The sequence below is a fragment of the Callorhinchus milii genome, unplaced genomic scaffold (genome assembly GCF_018977255.1).
Source record: "Callorhinchus milii isolate IMCB2004 unplaced genomic scaffold, IMCB_Cmil_1.0 Scaffold6, whole genome shotgun sequence".
Lineage (NCBI taxonomy): Eukaryota > Metazoa > Chordata > Chondrichthyes > Chimaeriformes > Callorhinchidae > Callorhinchus > Callorhinchus milii.
In genome coordinates this window covers 24,213,869-24,236,315 of record NW_024704747.1, presented here as the reverse complement: position 1 = coordinate 24,236,315, position 22,447 = coordinate 24,213,869, and the positions used below count along the sequence as shown (strand labels likewise).

Genomic DNA, 22,447 nt, shown 5'->3' with positions numbered 1-22,447 from the left:
TGGCACAGTTTGTCTCAATTTAGGTTTTGAATAAAATTGTGAAGAGAATTATGACTTGCTAGAAACGATAATGCAATTCACGGGCGAAATAGCAATGAAAAATTTATAACTGCAACAGGTGATTTTATATAGATTGGTTTTAAACCACCTATATTTATGCCAAAGCCATTAGTAGGCTCTTAGAAATAACCAAGCATGCTGCTTGTTAAGTAAATACTACGTAAGTGTTTTGGTATAACATTTATGTCTTTAAATGCATAGGAACTAGAAACACATGGGCATCGTTAATTCATTAACTGAGCAAAGGAGTTGCACAAACTTCCTTTCGATCGCATGCTCACAGCTTAAATTGCTCGCAGTACTCAACAGCATATTCTGTGCAGTGTTTTCAGACATCTCAACAACTTAATGAGATGCTATACCAAATGGAAGGATTATTATTATTAGAATAATCATTAAACCTCGATCCCATTCATCTCATTTGGTGAGGTAATAACAGTTGTTTAAAAACTTCAGCTATCTTGTCAGTTTAACCATCAACTTACTTTGATTTTCAACTGGTAGTAGACAATCTCTCTCTTAAAAAGGAGCACTTTCCCTTATCAGGCTCTCAACCACTCCCAATAGACCTTTGCTGACACTGTCTGTATACATACCTACAAATGTTTGTTATTCTGATAACATCTTGGGTGTCACTATTTCCTCCGAGCTAAAGATCACCTCCATTGCCAAAGCAGCCTCCAGGAAATTTGGTTTCCTCCATGGTTTCAGCTAAAGATTTTGTTTCTCCTTAACAACTCTACAATGCCTATGTTTTTCCACATCTTCATCAAGTTGCAATAGAGATCTTTTGTGCTCGTTATTGTTAAGCAACAAAACGCTGCATTTTATTTGTGCTGTGCACGAAATGACAGAACCAAAAAGTGCAGCTGGAAACAACAGTAATAAGGGCAGATGTTTGTGAAATTGACACAAGTGCTTGCAAAAGCCACAAGGAGACCTAGAGAATTTGTGCTCGAATGCCAAGGAGTAAAACAGAGCTTGTTGTTTTGTTGGCTCTACGCAGCCTCCAACAACCTTTGCTGAGCAGGGCAAATCTCTATTCAATTTACGTCTACATGGTGCAGACCACCTGGTGAAAATGTCTGTCAGGACAAGCAGTGCGTGATGTTCAGCGCTTGGGAGTCTGTCTGGAAATTTTGGACTGATACAAAATACCAAGGGGCAGCTAGAGCAATTCTCAAGATCCTTCTCACGATCCGTCTTAGAAATTTGACGATCTCTAGAGCTGCTTCACCTATCATCCACCACTCAAAGCTTTCTGTAGTTGGAGAAGGAACACATTGCTCTGGTTTACTCAATCTATAGGGAAAGGAAAACGTGATCCACAGAAGGCACTGCTTATGGGTTACCCTGACTGTTTTAATTGCTGCGCATCTGGTGTTTGGTGTACATTTAGGGGAAGCGCTTGTATTGGAAAGCATCCTTTGCATCCAGATGAATTAAAAATTATACTTTGGAAAAATTGTATGTGGTAGGAAGTTTAAATGTATAGTAATTTTCCTCCACAGTAGAAGAGGTTTTCAGGTTCACTCAGCTTACCCTCAGATTATTATTATTATTATAATACTGATAATAATAATAATAATCCTTGCATTTGATACAGTGCCTTGTCACATCTTCGAGATGTCTCAAAGCGCTTCACAGAATATAGTGTAGTAAATTGACTCCTATATTTTGTGGGTGAAACACGGCAACCAATTGTGCATAGCAGTGTCCCACAAACAGTCCTGGATTGAGTGACCAATTTATTATTATTATTTTGAAGGAATTATTACCCCTGGAAATCTGCCAATCAATTAACAACTGGGTTCCTCATTACTGCCAACTACACAGAAGTGTGTGGAGTAAGGAAACTTGCCCAATGTTTCACCCTGCCCGGGAATCGAACCCAGCTCTCTCGCTTGAGTGCCAATGGATAATTTCTTTACAAACCCGGACACTAACCAGGAAATGTGCGAGCTGGGAAACGAGCACAGAGTGAGCACTGAATGAGCACACAGTGGAAAGGGTGCAAAACGTCTTTGATTCTTTATAAAGCTGCTCGGAGACAGGTTATGTAGCTGAAGCACCTTCTAAGAGTACAATTAAAAGCCTAATTGGGAAATACAGTTTTAAACTGATTCTCAACAACTAAACACCTGGAGCAACAGTGGCAAAGTGCAAAAATATTTCTTTTTTTGTTAAGAATACTGGAAGGTGCTTGACAAATGCTGAGATATTCCATCCCTGTTTTATTATAACTAAAAGGAGGGAATGCTGTGCTGGCAGATGTTGCAGAAATATTTTGGAATCAAACCCCTTAGCTCTCTGGAACCTCTATAATTAGGTTATATTCTGACAAGACTGATGTAATGTAATGGGAGATCTTTGTAAGCCGATTCAGGATATTCGGTTTACTAAGGGCTGATTTAATTAGAACTTTTAAGTAGCTCTGGCAATCAAATGTTGTTAAAATTATTGTTCACATTCATGGATTACAAAAATTTCTTTCATGGAAGATTGATTTGACATACAAAAACCAATTGATCGTTCCATTTCATACAATTTCACCCCTCCCATACTTTACTTTAAATTACAGTGGCTAAAACAAAAGTGCATTGATAATCAAAACTTTGAAGTTACTGACCTTATGAGACTTCATTATTTCTGACTATATAACTAAGACAAGATTACTCTTTCTAACTACAGTGCTCAGTTGTTTTGAAGAAAGCCAATAACTTATGTAGTGCGATATTTCTTGTTCCTGCAGTTGTTGAGACACTATATTTACCAATGTTTGCAACTAGCCAAAATGAAAACAATTTTACAGACATCACTGGGGATATTTTCAGAGGCTCATTCTTATTTGCATTGTCACTCGTGTTCGTCTTCAAAAACACAGAGTCACTACACTTTTCAGTGAATCCTGTGAAGTGCTTTGAGATATCCTCCCATCTTGAAAGACGCTATATCAAATGCAAGTTGTATTTGTGGACGTCTGAGCATACTTGCACAACGTACTATATTGAGCACTGTTAAAAAGATACAAGTCGGTGCAGGGCGAAATCTTTAGGTAAGTTTCCTTACTCCACACGCCTCCGTTTACCTAGCAGTAAGTAGGAACCCAGTTGTTAGTCGATTGGCAGATTGCTTTCCGGGGGTAATAATCCCCCCACCCTCCCAACAAATAATAATTTGGTCAGTCAATCCAGAACTGTTTGTGGGACATTGCTGTGCGCAATTGGCTGCTGCATTTCACCCACAAAATACAGTCAATCCACTTTACAGTGTATCTTGTGAAGCGCTTTGAGACATCTGAACGATATAATGCTCTTATATCAAATGCAAATATTATTATTATTATCAGTCCGGATATTTCTCTTGGCCAACACTAATGTCTTAACTATCAACTTCTCTACTGGTGGAAATGTTACACAGCTCTGGCATATATCTGCCAAATTCAACCACCCAGTGATTCTGGTGGTAATAAGCAGACATTTTATTCAATTACTGCTGGTGAGATGTAAAGGACAAAAAAATTACCAAGCTTTAAATGTGGACAGGGATCCCATGGGGGCAATTTCTTTGTTTCATTTTCCATCTCACATGCACCTACAGCTGGAACCTACAGCTGGAACCCTGCCTCGTGATGATCAACACTACAATTTCTAATGCTAGTAATTCACTGACTGGTATATTTTTTTAAAAAAACTAACAATGCTCAATGCGCAATTATACTCAGACGTCCATGTTACAAGCGCATCGCGAAAGGTGCTACACTTAACAGCAAAGGGGAATTTCTTGCCCATGTAGTTTAATACAGATTAACAAAAGAGAGTGGCAATCTGTTACTGTGGCAATAAATCATTGAGGCTGCAGCAGTACTTCTATTCACCAGCACCTTTATACTTTCTTTTAAAAAAAATGCAGCAAACGCATGATTATTTTGTTACAGTGACCGGTAATTTTTGCGGTGCTATTTTGTAAGGTAAAACATTTTTTTAAAAATGATAATTTGTGCAGGATGCATGCATTAGTCTCAACTGCAATATCCCCAGGAGCAACAACTATACACAGTGGAATAAACTGATGGTGAGCTTCAGGCATCCTTTCACACAAACAAAGGACTTGTGAGTTATGGTTCTTGTGCTCTCGCGCACATGAAAGGATAGCTGCGGCTCACGGTCACCAAAGGCACAAACCTGTATCAATTCCTTTGAGAACTGGAACAGGTTGCCAGGAAAGATGGTTGAGTCCAGTACACAAGGCTCATTTAAATAAGCTTGATGCTGCGATGGAGTTTGGATAAACCAAATAGCCTTCTTCAACCAAACTAACCCTTGTGATCTTGTGAGAAGCAAGGAAGTTTGTGAGAGGCTCACTACCTATCACATTCATCACTGATCCTGACCCCCTTGGAGGATTAGACAGTTTCAATCAAAACAAAACCAAAAAATACAAGTACGCGCAGAGCACCATTACATTCAGATTGTTAAATATAAATGAAGAAGCGCTGTTCCTCTCAGGAAAATGGATCTAAAAGCTTGCTGGATGGGACAAAGGAATGTAAACTGTACTGCTCTAAACCTGTCCAAACAACATTAGTAAATCCTACCAAAACAATAAAAAGAGAGACGTTGTAGAAATACACTGACCTCTTAGCAAAAACACATGAAAGCAAAAGTAAAAATCCAGCGGGTTGTAAATCACACTGTTCATACAAAGAGACTAAACATAGTTTCTGTTAAAAAAAAGAACTGCGGAGCGGTCTAAAAACAAAATTAAAATATAGCTCACTATCCCCACAGACAAGTGTTTTCATTACAGACTTATGATGTAAAATACAAGATGTTTGCAATATTTGCAATATGACCAGAATCCTTTTTGAACCACAAAAATAATAGCTATAATAACAAAAATAACCCCTTGCATTTGATATAGCACCTTATCAGGTTTTCGAGACGTCTCAAAGCACTTCAAGAAATATACTGTAAAGTGAATTGACTTTATATTTTGTGGCCAAAATGCAAAAAATGCATTAATTATGGAACAAAGTGGGTCTGCAATTTTTCTAGTGAGAAGCAGCAATAACTTGCGTTTATATAATGCCCCTCATGCGGGGTGGTGTCCCAGAGCGCTTAACAGTCCAGGAAAGTTCCAGGTTTCCCATACAGTGCTGAATTAGGTGATCTCAACTGCCTCATGCTCTGGGTTAGAAAGGAGAAAATAAGACAGTGTTCTTACTCCTTATAGCAATCGATTGGCCCCTGCTGAAGGTGTATGTGCGGAGACATTGGGTGAGACCACTGCTAAGATCGGGCTAGGAGGACCTCTCTGCAGTTGAATAGGCTGTCAACACTGTCAAGCATCACTCATGAGTAATGGGAACTCAGACAAAGTGCAAGAGGGTGCCTGGAGTCATACACCAGGGAAGGAAAAAAAAACAGTCAAACACCTTCAGAAAAGGGAGAAAATAAACATAATGCTGCTGTGGTGCAAGTACTAAACGTGGAGAACTGAAGGAGGTCACACACACACACACACACACAGATTAAAACTAAAGTTAAGGTAACAATCAGTCTTAGTTATTCTACACCCACAAACACACAGTCATTACACATGACGGCAATTACTTGTGAAGCGTTTTGAGGCATTATCACATCTTAGACCCTACATCAGCTGTAGAGATAATGATAATAAATTGCAATTATTAATATCAATCTTTTGGAAATCAGAATTATTTTGCTCTGGTGAATTAGCACACAAAAAAACGAAGGGTTATTCCCACGGGACAATTGATCTGGGGACCCACACATAAATGCTGATGATTTCGAATGCGGCTTGGAATACAATGCATTAATCAAACCGAGCTGTCATGTGAGCAGATAAAAGATTTCCAGTTAAGATTCTGTTATTGCCCTGTCAGCTTCATTTGTATGTATTACCATTTTCGATAAGAACAGTTTGGCAATTATACAATAATATCCTTTATGTCGGGCACATTATTAAAGCAAGCGAGAATCATTTAATTGAAAGCACGAAACAGGCAGATTGCCGATAGAATTTACAATGCTGGATGGAAAACTGCAAAGGGCTTTGAGTCATTGACATGATAAGGTGCTATATCAAATGCAATGATTATTTTTTCCATCACTTCTTTTCAAACAACTATAATAACAGAGGAACAGTTACGAGATCTGAAGTGATTAGCTGATATTCTGATCATTTTGATTTATTGGAACATTATATTTCTTACTTGTCAGGCAGTATAAATTCTCTGGCTCATATTTAACATCCCTTTTAAAAAAAAACGTAAATTATATTTCCCGAACCATCAACAGTATATTTGTCGACAGTATAGAAATAAAAAGACACAAATTCAAGGGGAAAAAACAACTTTATCTGCGTTATCTCCCTTTCTTTCACCACACATCATCTACCTCTGACATGTTCCGTTAATCCGTTGGGAAGGTTAGGCACTCAGAGCTGTACACATCTCCACAGCCACAAATACTAGTAATTCTACTCTATGACCAAGGTCGTAGGAGCAATATGCGTGGGCGATGAGTAGACCCCTCTCTTAATGTGACAAAGTGTGGCATTTCATCTCATGAGCAAACTGGCACCTCGTTTGCAATTTTTCTTAAGAGGCAGTGAGGCCAATTAAATGGGACCCTTTGTCCGGTTTGGTATCTATGTTTTCTTTAAAAGAAACATATTCTCTGGTATTCAGTCCGTGTTTGCCACATGATCCAATCCCCTCAGCTCCCACTCCCAGCTCAGGTGCCAGCCCATAACTATTAGGTGCCTTCGTATGTCCTCCCAACATGAAAGGCAATATATAAATGTAAATTTGTACTGTATTGTTGTCTGATAAATTCTTGGCTTCAGTTGTGCCTTGTGGAGAGATAACAAGGAGATAGACACTACACTAACAGAGCGGGAAGTAAAACACAGAGGAGGAAGGACCTAACTCTGGCTAGTTCTCTTTCAGTTCTAGTTGTTGAATTATACAGGTCATCTCAAATGCTATATATCCTTTAATTTGTGCAATGCTTTCTGAAAATCCAACTAATGATTGGTGATCTCCAATGCTTTCTGAAAAGCAAAGAAAATGATATTCACTGGGCAGTCATCACCCAGAAAATGTGCTGATAAATTTACTCTAGGCTCCTGCGAACAGCAGTATTTCTAAAGGGAAGCAGGAGCTCGGTCTATCCGAGTGTAAAATGAAAAGTCACCATTAACATGATAATATCTCAATTCATATGCTAAAACTCTTTGGCAGTAAATTTTTTCAATGGCCATATAAAAACTCTTAGCATAAAATGAATACCATTATGTTTATGAGGCAAAGGCTGAACATAAAAAATTGTGAAAATTAAGCATGCTCAGCAAAGGGTAAATAATTGATAAATCTTCAACTCTGTGCCCATGCAGTTCTACAGCATATATTAAGATGGGTAAGAACAGTAACTCTTTCTACAATAACTTTGACATTTAGCTCAATTTTTAAGTTACAGGAAACTTGTCAGGCAGTCCTCTCAATGGCAAGCTACGTGGTTTTAGCCAGTTAACCTCTTGCAGTAACTCCCAACACACTCTCAAGCCTCAGCTCTTGCCAACCTTCTTCTAAATACTTTATGGAATTAGGTAAGTAGGATGCACCTCCAGGGAGAGAGTGCACATTCCATTCCAGACACGCAAATTTCCGAGTGTAGGGGCATACATGTGGCAAATAAAATGTGCAACTCTCAGTCTGGTTTGGAAACTGTTAACTTGGGCTTCCAAATATGTCAGGCGCTCCCATTGATCAAAAAANTATTGCACCGATTATAAGCTACTTCAGTTCTCCAAATATTCTAAAATAAATGGTGATGGCACTCCCTGTACTAGTTGCAATGGATAAATTATTCTTATTCTTTTTTATATTGAAGCCTACCCCAAGTGAGAAAAGAAAGTGTGAACTAATAATAATAATCCTTGCATTTGATATAGCGCCTTATCACATCTTCGAGACATCTGAAAGCGCTTCACAGAATACATTGTGAAGTGGCTGGATGTTTTGTGGGCGAAATGCAGCAGCGAATTGCGCACAGCAGTGTCTTACAAACAGTTGTGGATTGAGTAACCAAATTATTATCCCCGGAAATGCTGAAGGAATATAGGACCTATCCTAATAAAATAAAGATGATAAAATATACAAGTCTCCTGCAAATAAGGAGGAAATTCCTTTTACTAAATTGCTTGGGAATACAGACCCACATTGTGCACAGAAAATAGATATTTCCCTCCAAGCTGGATTGCCAAGGTTCCGATGCCTAATTACTATCCTCACGCCAGACAGTCTGGGCCACTGAAGGCCAAACACACACAAACCCACCATTAGATTGCCAGCCTGCAAGCCAACTTGTTTACTAGACCACAAAGATGTTGATGTGTGAACCCAGACAGTGTGGATCGGCAAGCTTCTGCTCAAGTGTCCCTGACTAGCACTCTGGGTGAGGGGCGCTATATCAATGCTAGTTGTTGTAGTTGTAGCACTTGCTAAGCCATGCTCAGACGCACACAGAGTTTGTATTTTTCGCAAGGGGTCACTGACTATCAATGCGGAATAGTCACCTTTTATCTGACTTCACCTCTTCTCAGTCCAAGGGCGTCGAGGGCAATTATAATGCCTTTGAGCAACCGCAGCTAATTAAGCGCACACCAGCAGTGATCGAACAAGTAAGCTTCTATGTCTGTACGGCTCAGTTTTACATAAGACAGATAGTCTTTAACAGTTGAACTGACTAAGGTTAAAATATGGACCAAAGACACCTACTAGCTCACAAAGCATCAATCTCCAAAGTGAGAGAAATCAGAGATTCACAGATCGACCGAGAGTGACAGAACAACCTTACGATTTGGTTATGCACACATCCAGTTACTCAATATTTATGTGTTGCTCATAAAGTAAACGTCTATGGAAAGTAATCACTACGGTATCTAAGAACTCAGATTTATCTGATGTGCAATGTGTCCAATAGTGTCTTGAAATTGAAAAATGCAACGTAGTAAAATGAAATCTAGATCAATGATTCTCAGTTCAGCAGCTTATCAAAAATAACCAAAGGGCTCTAAATTCAATAATCTAGACTCCAGTTGTCTTAAAAATAGAAAGCACTAACTTTAAAGTATCACAAATTTGACAGAGTGAACGTTAAAAAGTTTGGAATGTTAATAACTAGTTAGGAATAGTTGTTATAATTTAATATTTCTTCAAAGCCAGTAGTCACCATTAACTGACAAGTTAATTCACCAAGACGGCAAAGCATAGAGCAAACCAAAAAAGGTCCCAAAGATTGAAAGATTCAAAGGAATCTTTATTTACTGTAAATCTTCTGCTGCTCAACAGAGGAAGAAGGAAATAAAAATATTGATCCAAATAAACAGAAAGCAGCAATGGGTTTTATGCCTCTCAATGCGTAGGTCAATACCAAATAAAACAATTTTGATGGAGCCTTCTTTCCCTTAAACTCAAATGAAGCATTAATTGTTTGATTGAACATCGTTACACGGTCTGTATTTTAATGAAGTGACGATAAATCAATTTCACTAAAGGAAGCTGACCGGTTTGTACAAACATAGTAACGAACAGAAAAATAAGGTGTCAAAGCAATCTTGTAGTATGTGTAAGACAGACACCTGATTTGACAATAAGTTTGACTTTGTGTCCTCATCTTTTAATGATAGCAAACAATCAGTAGAATAATTAACCTAACACAGTCTGGGGGCTAAGTAATAATAATAATAATCCTTGCATTTGATATAGCGCTTTTCACGTCGGGAGGACGTCCCAAAGCGCTTCACAGAACACACACTGTAAAGTGAATTGACTGTATATTTGTGGGCGAACGCGGCAGCCAATTGCGCACAGCAATGTCCCACAAGCAGTTGTAGATTGAAAATGACCAATTTATTATTGTTTTTGGTTTTGGAGGGATTATTATTAGGCTCTGTGTGGAGTAAGGAAACTTGCCCAAGGTTTCGCCCTCTGCCTGGAATTGAACTCAGGTCTCTCACTTGCAAAGCAAGTGCTCTAACCACTGAGCTACAGGACTCCACACGAGTATAAATAATTTGGGATTACTTTCCCAAATTTTGGCAATGTGTCTGCCCAGAGCACATCTGACAAATGCTTATCTCAGCAGTTAGAGTGCTACCTAGTGGTGTCATCTGGAAAATGTGGTGAGTGTTGATGGTGCTGGAAGTCAAGTCACTTTGCTTCAAGCAATTATTGACAATTCCCATTCAACAACATATTGTGACTATTAAAAGGATCTGACACCTGATGTGAAGTTTATTTATGCCCAGAACTCCAAAACTGCAAGTAGGGTTTTAACATTAGCAAAGAGCCAGTTAACTAACAATACGTCTTACATTTGGTATAGCCTTTCACGCTGGGAGGATGTGTGTTGATAATAATAATAATAATAATAATCCTTGCATTTGATATAGCGCTTTTCACGTCGGGAGGACGTCCCAAAGCGCTTCACAGAACACACTGTGAAGTGAACTGACTGTATATTTGTGGGCGAACGCGGCAGCCAATTGCGCACAGCAATGTCCCACAAACAGTCGCGGATTGAAAATGACCAATTTATTATTGTTTGATGTGTATTGTGTGCTTCATTACGTCCTATGATTTTAGCACTCAAAATTGTAGCATTTCCATAAAAAAAACATACATCAGATACATCAGATGGAAAGATGCATTGAAAACCGCTTGAGTGAAACAGATGGGAAAAATATCAGAACTGAGGTTCCCGCTCTAGGTGAACGGTAGTGCTCCAGAGTTAACAATGCTTTTGTTGGAGAAATACGAATGAGCGTGGTAACCTGGCAACAGCACGGCTGGGTATGAAACCAAGTTCTTAAACTAGGAATAATATGTTGAAAGGATGAAACATTACCCTTGGGTTAATGATCGACTTCAATCATTCGGAAATCGTGTTACATATGTTTTGGTTTAATTAACAATCTATATGGCAATCCCTTGCCAATTATTTTGATTAAGTTACAAACTTGTAGCTGCAAAGTCAATAAGAGATTTAGTTTTCCCCGAAGCGCGTGTACATCTGCATTCTATTATTCTCTCTCTGAATTTTTCCAACCGAGTTATCAGTCTAACAATCTATCATGTAGAATCTCTTGCCCAAAGTTGGACTTCCCGATTTGCTGCTTCGAAAATAGGGAAAAAGAGGGGATTAGATACGAACTGAACTCCGAATATTAATGAGAGGAAAATTGTAAAGCCATTAAGGTGATAGTGAAGTCCTCTTGAAAGTGCTACAATAATACTTTTTTTTTTGCCCGTGTGTAAGCAAACTATATACAGAACTCCTTTTGCTCTGGAATCTGTGATTGTGGTAAAAAAAACATAATATTGTACATAGATAAAACGAATGGTTATCCATTAGATTAATGCACTATTTTACCTCCATAAACTAGGGTAAGATGCATTCTAAGTGAAATGAACATTCAGCGATTGCAGTCCAGCAAGTTATTTTTCTGCAGCAGTACAGATACACAAGTACTGTACTTGTGTCATTCCAGGCATTGAGAGTGAGAAGTTAATTAAAGCAATGAACTCTGTATAGAAGCACAGATGTTGTGCTCTGTGGGGACAGATTGCCAAAATCTGAAGTGTTCCTTACAACAATAGCATGTGTTGTAATAGCACTTTGTACATTTAATCATTTATTCCATGCATCTGCTCTTGCTGTACAAATAATTTCATTATTCCTTACAAAATGGTTATGAGTTTCAAAGGTGATTCAACCTACAATTAAAACCTGAACTTTATATTATCTGTCAAGCACTCAGCTGTGCTGTGCAGTAAGACACTTCAAATCAATAGTGTTAATTGCTGACTACAACTTAAGATAGATAAAGCAGCATTTCATTGATGCTAAGAATTAAAAATAACTCACATTCACATTAGTTTGAAAAAGGTGGACATTTGCCGGTAAACCTTCTAAGATTTCTTTGAATAATAATGATGATGAACACTTAACTTACATAGTTGCACTCTTGATTGCTTCTACTCTTTGCAACTTCAACAATGACTTGAGCAATGTTCTTTTACATTTATTAATATATTTTACATTTATTAATATATTTAAATTTTACATTTATGTGAAGAACATCGCAAAATTTGAAACTGTCCTCTATTTTACTTCCAACTCATTACCCCAAAATGACAAGAGGTGTTCAGCTGAAAATGCCAGTGCAATCTCATTCACCCAGAATCATGACCTTACTATCTTTCTATCATAGAATCTAGTTGTTTCTTAAATGTCTGCAATGTGGTGAGCAATGCTGTCCCAGTTCAATATGCAATGATGCACACTGCAAAAAGGAACCTAAAATTCTGGGTACGATACCATTAAATGAAACAATGAAAAGAGTTTTTGATCATCTGGAAGGCTTTATATCTTCAATAAATCTTTAACTGCATAATTCGCCAATGTGAGACTCTTATAATATAACGTCTTCCACCTTAAGCACATTTGATATATTTTCCAAAAGCACTTTCTACAATGCATTTCTACAATGTCCTTTGTGCCTTGCAATGAACATATTATACTTTTACTTTTTCCACATGGTTCATACAAGACCCAATTTAGAATGGGTTTTACAAATTAAAATAAGTAATATGTTAACTTTGTTAAACAAAAACTTCCAGCAGTGCAGCCTTACCTTTGAGACGTGTTTTTGTACTTCTGTCTGCAAAAGAAAAATATTAGATTAGCTGTCATTTTGCTCTCAACAAATAGTTATTTGAATGTTTCAAAACAAATTCGAACAACATGACTAAATAACTTTAAAATACTCTAAGAACATGAGTGCAATTGAAGGAATTTATCAGATATGTAAAAATGCATCTTTGTCAAAGTCTGTTTTGATCAAAGAGTACATCATGACACTTTCATTGTTTTTATAAGTTAGAAGCAAACCAAACACAAAATAGCAACGTTTTTCTTAGAAAGTTGACATGAGTGAGAAAACAGCCACTTAACCTTTAGCATTATTAACCAAACGCCATTATTACAAAAAAATTAATTAAATATAAAGCCCACTGTCCATTAACTATCTTATCTAAATGTTATATGTTCTTTTCAACTTGAAGGTTACTGTGGAGATGTCCAGATGTCCTTGCAAATTGGGTTTGGACTGTGACGCAGTGTTAATGTACGATTCACTGAAAGCTGAAGTGAAATAACCAAATGCCTTATTCCTATTTTTTTTTCAAAACTCATTTCGCTTTTTTTATTTATTTCAATTTGCAACCGACAGTCCAGTTTACCCCAGCACTAATGCTTTTCTGTTTATCCCAGCTGGAAAAGAAAGTGAAGCTATTGTAACAATTCTAAGTCCTAAATGTCATTCATTAAAGATTTATTATTTGAGGAGACAGTTGACTCATTTGCTCTGACAAGATAAACAATTTATTTGATTAGGAGGGATACAAGATTGTTTTTCAAACTTCAAATGAACCTCACAGAGATCCATTTTCCTCCAGGGATAATTTAAACAAAATCACATTTTTAATTAAAACAATCACAGCTTTAAATTATACCGAGGGGCGTAGGAAAAAAAAGGGAGAACAAAAAAGATACATTGTGCTTTCAAAGAATCGCTCTTGAATGACACCACAGTAATTCCTCTTAGATGGCACCACTGTCTGGATTGACACCACCTTATAATGTGTAATAAGAAAAAAGCAGAGAGACAGAAAGCGAGAGAGACAGAGAGAAAGATTAGCTAAATGGAATATCGTCCATATGTGTTACGAAAATCTAATATACCAAATAATAATATATATATAGGTATATAATTGCATTTGATTTAGCACTTCTTTGAGACGTCTCAAAGCACTTCACAGAATATACTGTAAAGTGTAGTGACTGTATATTTTGTGGGCGAAACGTGGCAGCCAATTGTGCACAGCAGTGTCCCACAAACAGTCGTGGATTGAGTGACCAAATTATTACCTCTGGAAAAGCACTCGGTCAATCAACTAACAACCAGGTTCCTACTAACTGCTAGGTAAACAGTGGAGTAAGGTTTCGACCGGCCCGAGAATCGAACCCAGGTCCTCTCGCTTGCAATGCGAGCGCTCTAACCAGGACTGCAAATGCTGGGGAAGTATGTAAGTTTGCAATGTAAGACCATATTCGTTGGTCTGTACCAAAAAATAAATATTAATAACAACCAGAACCGTTACCTGAAAAAAGGGACGTGCGATAAGTCATAAGACATAATGGAACTATTTGAGGCAAAAAATTGTGTGTCAATCTCAAGAGGCTTGGAAGTTACCAGATATACGAACACAAGCATTCTTTCCAAATTCAACATTTAAACAAGCCCATAGTTCTATAAATGCACACCCAGTACATATTCCAATATTGATGAAATAGTTTTAAAACTACAGTACGAAGGAAAGCCTTGCAGGAGACAAATAACAAAGCACGGCAGATTATTGCTTCAGATTTACTAGTTCCAAAAGAGAACCTCACACATACAGCTTTTTTTTATGGACAATGCAAAGCTTTATGACTGCAAGGTTTGAGAGTCAAATGAATCGAGCTAAATAATACGTCATGTATTCAAAGTGCAAGAGTACAATATAAAGAAAATACTTACAATCCCTGCACTCGTATCCATATTTTCTCAGGATGGTCCGGTTTTAGGTACTTGACAGTACTGCTGTCAAATTCCTTCATCTCTGTAGGTGAGGAATCCATAGTGAAAGACCTAAGGTAATACAGTTATAGTCAGACTCATTTCAGCATCTTTGAACATTCTTCATTGAACCACAAATCTCAGCAGACAGACATACTGCACAGCATTCTGCTATCAAAACACTCAAGCTTAATAAAAGGATCAAAATGCTTTCGGCTGTGCTACTCTTTAAATTTTCACGCTGTTCCACTGAGCCACTTGCATCAAATAATGGTCCAGGCAGATTTTGTTTAACGTATGACCCTGCTGGAGTTTAACAAGTTAATCTGAATACAATCACCAAAAATAGTTGGATGTTAAACGTGGAATCCATGCACCTCTCTCTCAGGAAGCTGGAAAAGCATTCAAACTATCCATTCACCATCAAAGATCCTGTCCTCTCAGAATGAATCTGGAAGTCTCAAAAACTCCCCTAAAGTCCACTCTCTGAATTAACCCACTCACTGGAAGGTTGCGACTAGAAGTCATTATTTCTATAAATATATAGAAGTCATTACCTTTACCCCCTTAAGACAGAAATACCTACTACAACATGCAGCAACAAAGGAACCAAATTGTCTCGACACATTAGAACAAATAAGGAGATAGATCGGACACAATAAATAGAGAGCCACATCACCCTTGAGTAACAGAAATCTAGATATTGTAGAAATTGCGGTGCACCACAGGTTGTTATTTAAGAAATGCACGTATCAGCTGATCATGAAGTCACGATTATTCACTCTCTCTCCTAGCAACTCTGCCTGGTAGGTAACTGTCAATTTAACCAACAAATTTTGCAGCTGCAAACACCATCAGTGCACGACATCCTCTGGGAATAGTCTTGTAAATCCCACACCTCAGCTGTGTGCAAATGGAAAAAAAAATTCAAGGGAGTTCAAATAGCATTAAGTATTAAAATCTTAATCCAAGATATGTCAGTCGCTCACCTAGAGTAAATCAAGGACATTACAGTTATAGTCTTTATGGTCTTGTCATGATAGGAATAAAATAGTAAGATTATTTGTTTCACTGTTATTTAAAAGGTAAGAATAGAAATGAAGTGGAGACGGGGTGAGAGGTACGATCTGAATCAGTTAAGGACAGAACCGTGAAGGTTGAGGTGAGAGGAGAGGCGGTGGATGAGGATACAGTGGTCAACCGTGTCGAAGACAGCAGAGAGGTCAAGGAGGACAAGGAGGCAGAGGGAGCCCTGGTCGCAGATGGACAGAATGGCATTTGTCACTTTGACCAGGGCTGTTTCTGGGCTGTGGGCCTCCGCTAAATACAACTTACTTTTCCAACAAGCCTCCTATGCAATACCTTATCTGACACAGGTATAATAAAAAAAAGATGTTTTTTTTAAAACTATAGGGCCAGCGATAACTATGACTGGTGATGTTTTTTTGTGAATTAATATTTATAGACATGCATTCCTTTATTTTTCCTCTATTTTGTAGAAAACATTCAGAAAAATAGACGGTGTAGTGTTGCTCAATCCCATCATTAAGCTTATAAAGTGACTGTTGCCACAGAAAGCTGCTCATTTGTATTTTACCCATTATGTTCTTGGTGTATCAAATGTTTGTATTGTGTATTCTACAGTCCTTGTATTTCAGTTTGGAACAGCTACCTAAATGATTCAGTCAATATGCAATTTAATATTTATCCATTCAAAATTAAACATTAAACAGACTCAGTTGCTTAAATGATTCACTTCAAGTACCTTCCTACTGAATTTCGAGTTATAGTTGCAAAGCAGATTCTTTAAAAGCAAGATATTAAGTGAATTATCTACCTTCAGATTGTTTTCCCTCCATTCCTGGATTAAAGCATCTCGCCTCCTCATTCCCTTTAAATGACTGCAGTGTGGAGCTCAGTGTTTAGGGGATTGTGGGCACAAAACCCCTGGGTTTCTTAGATTGCTGTGCTATTTGTTGCCATGACAGCTTTTTTGCTCAGCTCTTGAGCAACGCTGATGGAAATCGGTACCCTATTGAAGTGCTGTACTTAAGTGATAGTAGTTTATTGCCGGGTGAGTATGTAAAGCAACTGTGTTTGTCAAAAAACACCGAATTAAGCCTCGATATTTATTGTTAAGCACTCAACTATTAAGTCAAACACAGTTAGCATCTGGTGAGCATTATTGTAAAGGTGGGTATATTAATTGGCAATCAATGCAGGTATGGTATCTGTTGATTGTTAAACTTTTTTTTTAATCATTAAATTAAAGACGGTGCAACTCCATTCGCAGCAACTCGAGTCGTGCAGTTATGCTGCAGAAATGCTATAGGGAGCTTCAATCTTCAAGGTACTATTGGAACTGCTCCATTATCCATGCAAAATGAATTGATCTCACATGTGCAATGGTAAAAAGTGATACAATTGCTACTAAGTGCTACTTAGGCTCCCCAGGTAAAACATCTCTTAGTAACCACTTGATAATACACCAGTCAATTTAGCCTCGACGTGTGATGTAAGTGATAATATAGATGAAAGGATTAATAAAGGTGACAGCAATGTAGGAGATGGGAGAATCCGGTACCTTGGTCTCTCTGTTGTGCATGACTTATGCGCTTCCTTGTTTACATGGTTTGTCACCATAGACATCAGCAAACAGTGAACTTGTCTTATTCAGATTTTCATTTAGGGCACATGTTTACCCACTGCACTGCAATTGCTCGAGCATGATGTTAAATTCTCAGTGTTAGGTTTAACAAATACTGTACAACATTTTTTCTTCTTTCCCAAAGCGTTCAAATCAAATCACAATACATAATCACAGTTGCAAGGTTACTGTACAATTTATTCAGCGGTTACTGACAATCTGCAGTCAGCGCTTTCATCTGCAGTCTCAAGCTGTAAGGGCTGCAGTTTCAAGGTTCGCCAGTTTAAAGTAGAGAAAACAAGTCACCAGAACTTTTCATCAGCCACTCCTTCGGGTCTTTCGTAAAAGAATTATGCTAAACGTCTCGGCCTATTTATTCAGCTCACAGAATAATATTCATTACCAATAGGGGATCAAGCAACTCAGCGTAAAATATGGCATTATTTATAAGAAGTCAGCTGATGCTTTAAGTTACAATTTATTCTGTATTGCAGTAAACAGTATAGGATTCTTATTACTTCCACAGTTCAATCGTATTTGACTAAAATTATTCAGAATCTTTCTAGTCCCTACTGTGCCTACCATAATCTCAAGCTGTGAAATTAATGAGATACTTAAGTCTTCTATACATCAGTATTTCTCTCTCGTTTTGCCTTAAACTTTTGCTGTCAGAACTCTAAAATTCTTAACCTATTCAAGAAACCATGTAATTACACTGTTTTCATATTTAGAAAAAAAAATGATTGGACAATTCCAATGAAGTCTAACCATCAGAACAAAAGCATTTTAAAAGACGGGAGAAAAAACTTCATTAAACGCAGTACAAAATTAGCTGTATTATATATAACACGCTTGATCTGATGTCGTTAAATGTAGTGTGCATTATTCTTAAAACATAAAATATTCAATAAAATAAGTATGATTGACAGAGAAGTCAATTGTTCCATCTATGAGGGGATTACATTGCATCACTGCTGGAACTAAAGTTCTGTTTCCAGAGTGGCATTGGAGGAGTGTAAATTGCAGTAATAAAAATCCTTGTATTTGATACAGCACCTTTCACCTTGCGAGGACATTTCAAAGTACTTCACAGGATTTAATAGAGCAATAACTATTTTGTAGGCAAACTCGGCAGCAAATTTGCACACATACTGCCTCACATATGGCCATGAAGTGAACAGCTAATTGTATCTGGGTCTATTTTAAAATTCACTAGGAGAAGCTCCGTTCTCTTTAGGATCTTTACCATTCACCTCAACCACCCTCGGTTTAAGGATAGCACTTCTAACCACGCAGCTCACCCACAGCACTGCATTGAAGTGTCAGCCTAGGCTATGATCTCAAAGTCCCACTGAGGGATTGAAACCCACAATCTTCTGACTCAGAGGTGAGAGTGCGACCAACTGAGCCAGGCTGATAGCTAGAATTTCCTTGTGATAAGGTTTTGTTTTGGAATATCTGATCAAGTTCCTGAGGGCGGGTGGTGGAGGTAGGGATAGAGGAAGGACAAGGGCAATTTGAAAATCCTTGCCCTTTCTATTATAACACTCGGATAACGAAATGATGTTTTCTGAGAATCTTGGAAAAGACATTTTAAGGACAGTCAAACAAAACTAACTAGGCGGTTGACATTTTGAAAGATATTTTACATTGCAAAATAATGGTAAAACCCTCGACTGTGTTTTAGGAATTATCCACGCCTCATTTGAATGACAGCTTCAAAAATCATGAATCACGATTTATCAACTGAATAAGCATTAAACAAATAGATCAATATCCATATACTGCACAAATAGGAAATAAAAAATAAGTGATTTCATTAATACCTGCAGGTTTTCAGAGAAATTATAGGCGGATACTGGATGTATATTGTAACCTTTGTGAGACAACCAATTTATTTTATCTAATTAAGGGTAAGCAATAGCCAGCAAATTCCCAAATAACACAATGTAGTATATTCAATGTAGCCCTCAACAATAGTTGTTAACTATTTAATCAAGAAATATTCTGTAGATTTACCCAGGGGGTGATTAACATCTGGAATAGATTGACAGGAAGGGTTGTTAAGGCCAGGAAACTGGACTCATTTAAAAAAACAGCTTGATATCGTGATGGGGGGGAATCGTAGGGGTGGGTATTTTGGAAGAACGAATACAGAGCTTCTTTATATCCAACTACTCTTGCGATGGGACAGCACATTTACTCCTAATTGTGACTGTACAGTATTATCGCTGATCATAATCCAACCTTTGTTGCAATTACCATTATCTTGAATTTGACATAATATTTGATCAAACTATATTGGAACACATAGCCAGTTATCATTCCAATTTAGCCATGAATTAGGGGTCGATCTACTTAAGATAATACAGATGTATCCCCTGTGTATGTTTGAGTGAATAAGAAGCAAGACAGCTTTAATGCAGTGACAGTGACTGATACAGTGATTGATACTTCTCACTCTGTTACCTCAATTCTTAATAAAATTCCACATTTTTATCATTGAATAGAAATCTATCAAAACTTTTGCAACTCATTAACCTTCAATAGAAACCGTGACACAAGTTGCACAAGGTAATAATGATGTTATAAGCTAATATTACCAAACCACAGGCATTATCAATTTTAAGAGCTCTTGAAACGTCATGCTGTGCTATGGTTTAACAAGTTCATTGTCAAAAGTGAATTCATGTTTTACACCTACGTATTAAGCAATTCAGATTGCAGAGGCTTTGAAGTAAAGAGTCAGATGTGCTAAAAAAATTAATAGACTGAAAATACTGGAACCCAAATCAACTTTGAGGGAAATCAAACTGCAGAGAAAAATGACAGATATCGTCAGTTTTACCGAACAAATCAAACATAAAAGTTAAAACAAATTGCTTTGTTAGTTTTAAATACAGTAAAAAGCCATTATTAACATCAGCCCCAATTTATAAATGAAGCAGTACTAGATGTACGATCGGGATGATCGGTTTTAATGAGAGATAATTTCATTGGATCACTGGCTGAATGAAGTTGCGCATTAGCCTGACTGGTATACACAGTATTTTCCCAAATTGCTTTGGACATCTTTCAAGAGGACTTACTGGCAATACCCTGGAGCTGTAAGGAAGAGCATAGATTCCTCTTTTTCGCCAACAAAATATACAGTCATTTCACTTCACAGTATATTCTGTGAAGCGCTTTGAGAAATCTCAAAGACATGATAAGGTACTATATCAAATGCAAGGATTATTGTTGTATATTATTAAAGATAGTTGCAGAACAATAAAGTGATCAGATCGATGATGTCTGAACAGGTGCCTTGTCCACACTGTGATGCAAAAGACCTAATATAATTGTGCAACTGTTGGGCTGACTGAACAGCAACATAAACATGTTCAACGTCATTACATTTCCCATTAGCAGCTCCTGTATTGAAGCAGACAGCTTCTTTAATCATAGTCCTGATTGACAGGACAGTTAAGTGCCACAACACATCAGTAATTTTCCTGGATGCCACTTCAGACTACTGTTAAAGCAAAGGATTCAATAGTTGAGCTTTTCATACGCTTTTAGTCATAATTATGCAGCATTTTTACCAGAGTAGCATCAATAGCGCATTCAGAGCAATGCACTCTCCTTGGGGAAATGATTTTAGGGTCACCAATCAAGTTAATGAGGGATATCCGAAGATTAAACAACCATCAGAATTGTATTTCAGAATTTCTAACATGTTCATTACCATTTTCCACTCGCCTTCACACAAGTAGATGTGTTAAGAATGATGACGAGGCTCTTTTCAGCTTGTTAACATTGGCTTTGAAATCCAAAGTCACTGAGCGAAAAAGTTAGGCACAAGTCAATGGCAAATACCAGAATATGGCAATATCAGAATTTAATAAAGGTTCAGTTGGTAGCACTCTTGCCTCTCAGCTTGTTGATTCAAGCCTCACGTTGGGACTTTGAACTTACAATCTAGGCTGACGCTCCAATACAATGCTGCGTTGTTTAGAACCGTAGAAATTAAAAACACAGTAGACAGCCACGTGCTCATTGTGTCTTTGCTGGCTCTTTTAAGAGCAATCCTTTCAGTTCCATTTACCTGTCATTTCCCCATTCCTGGGGCTTCTGATATTCGGGGTTTTTTTTCCATTAGATTTTTCGGTGTTTAGTTTCAGCGATTTTAGAGCGTTCAGAAACCAGGGCTTTTCGAAGCTTTCGTTAGTGTACTGAGAGGACAACCAACTTGCATTTATATAGCGCTTTTCACGAGGGGTAACGTCCCGGGGCGAAGATGAACCTGCGCACACACTGAAGAAAAAGGAGGCTTTGCTGATGAGTGAGGGAGCCTGTCTCCCCTTCGTGTGCACAGGCACGTACCCAGGAGAGGGAGGTGGAGAGCAATGCATACACAGTTGGTACACCAGGAAACCACCGAGAGCGAGCGAGAGAGAGAGAGAGGGAACCTCACCTCAGAGTTACATCAGCGTCAAGTATTTCCGGTGTTTTCCGGTTTATTGAATAAACATTGATTTAGTTATTTTGTGTTGGGAGTGTTTTATCAGGTCTATGTTTGGTTAAAATAAAAAATCAGAAGCCCTAACATTACCCCTGTAGTTTACTCTTTTTTTAAAAAAAGCTATCTATCCAAGCCAGGACTGTCAAAAGCCATGGGACATCCTCCCGACCTGAAAGGCTTTATTTATAACTGTAAATTTGTATTGCATCTAGTTTCCTTTTGAAAGCTAAAATGGATTCTGTCCCAGCAGGACATTCCATATCATAATTCCTCTGTGCACGAAAAAATATATAATCCCCGCATTTGCTCGCTATCCTAAATTGATGTCCTCTAGACACTGACTCACCGAGGTGCTGTCTTTCAGATGAAAAAAAGGAAACTGAGATCCCCTTTACTTGTTCAGGTGGACATTAAAGTTCCCATGGTATTATTCGAAAAGAGAAGGGCTAACCTAGCCAACAGTCCTCCAGATAAAATTGATTATTCACTTTCTGGCCGTTTGTGTGAAATTGCTGTGAGCAAAT

The 22,447-nt window shown here is 37.8% G+C and overlaps 1 protein-coding gene across 1 annotated transcript in view; it reads right to left on the bottom strand.

Annotated features, from left to right (window-relative positions):
- The window catches only part of pde1a (phosphodiesterase 1A, calmodulin-dependent), a 115,441-nt gene that overhangs the window by 75,157 nt on the left and 17,837 nt on the right, over positions 1-22,447 (bottom strand). The window contains exons 3-4 of the mRNA XM_007890107.2: positions 14,734-14,844; positions 12,787-12,813 (exon numbers count right to left, since the gene is read on the bottom strand). Coding sequence (XP_007888298.2) covers positions 12,787-12,813; positions 14,734-14,844 — 138 coding nt within the window. The remainder of the gene's footprint in view (positions 1-12,786; positions 12,814-14,733; positions 14,845-22,447) is intronic.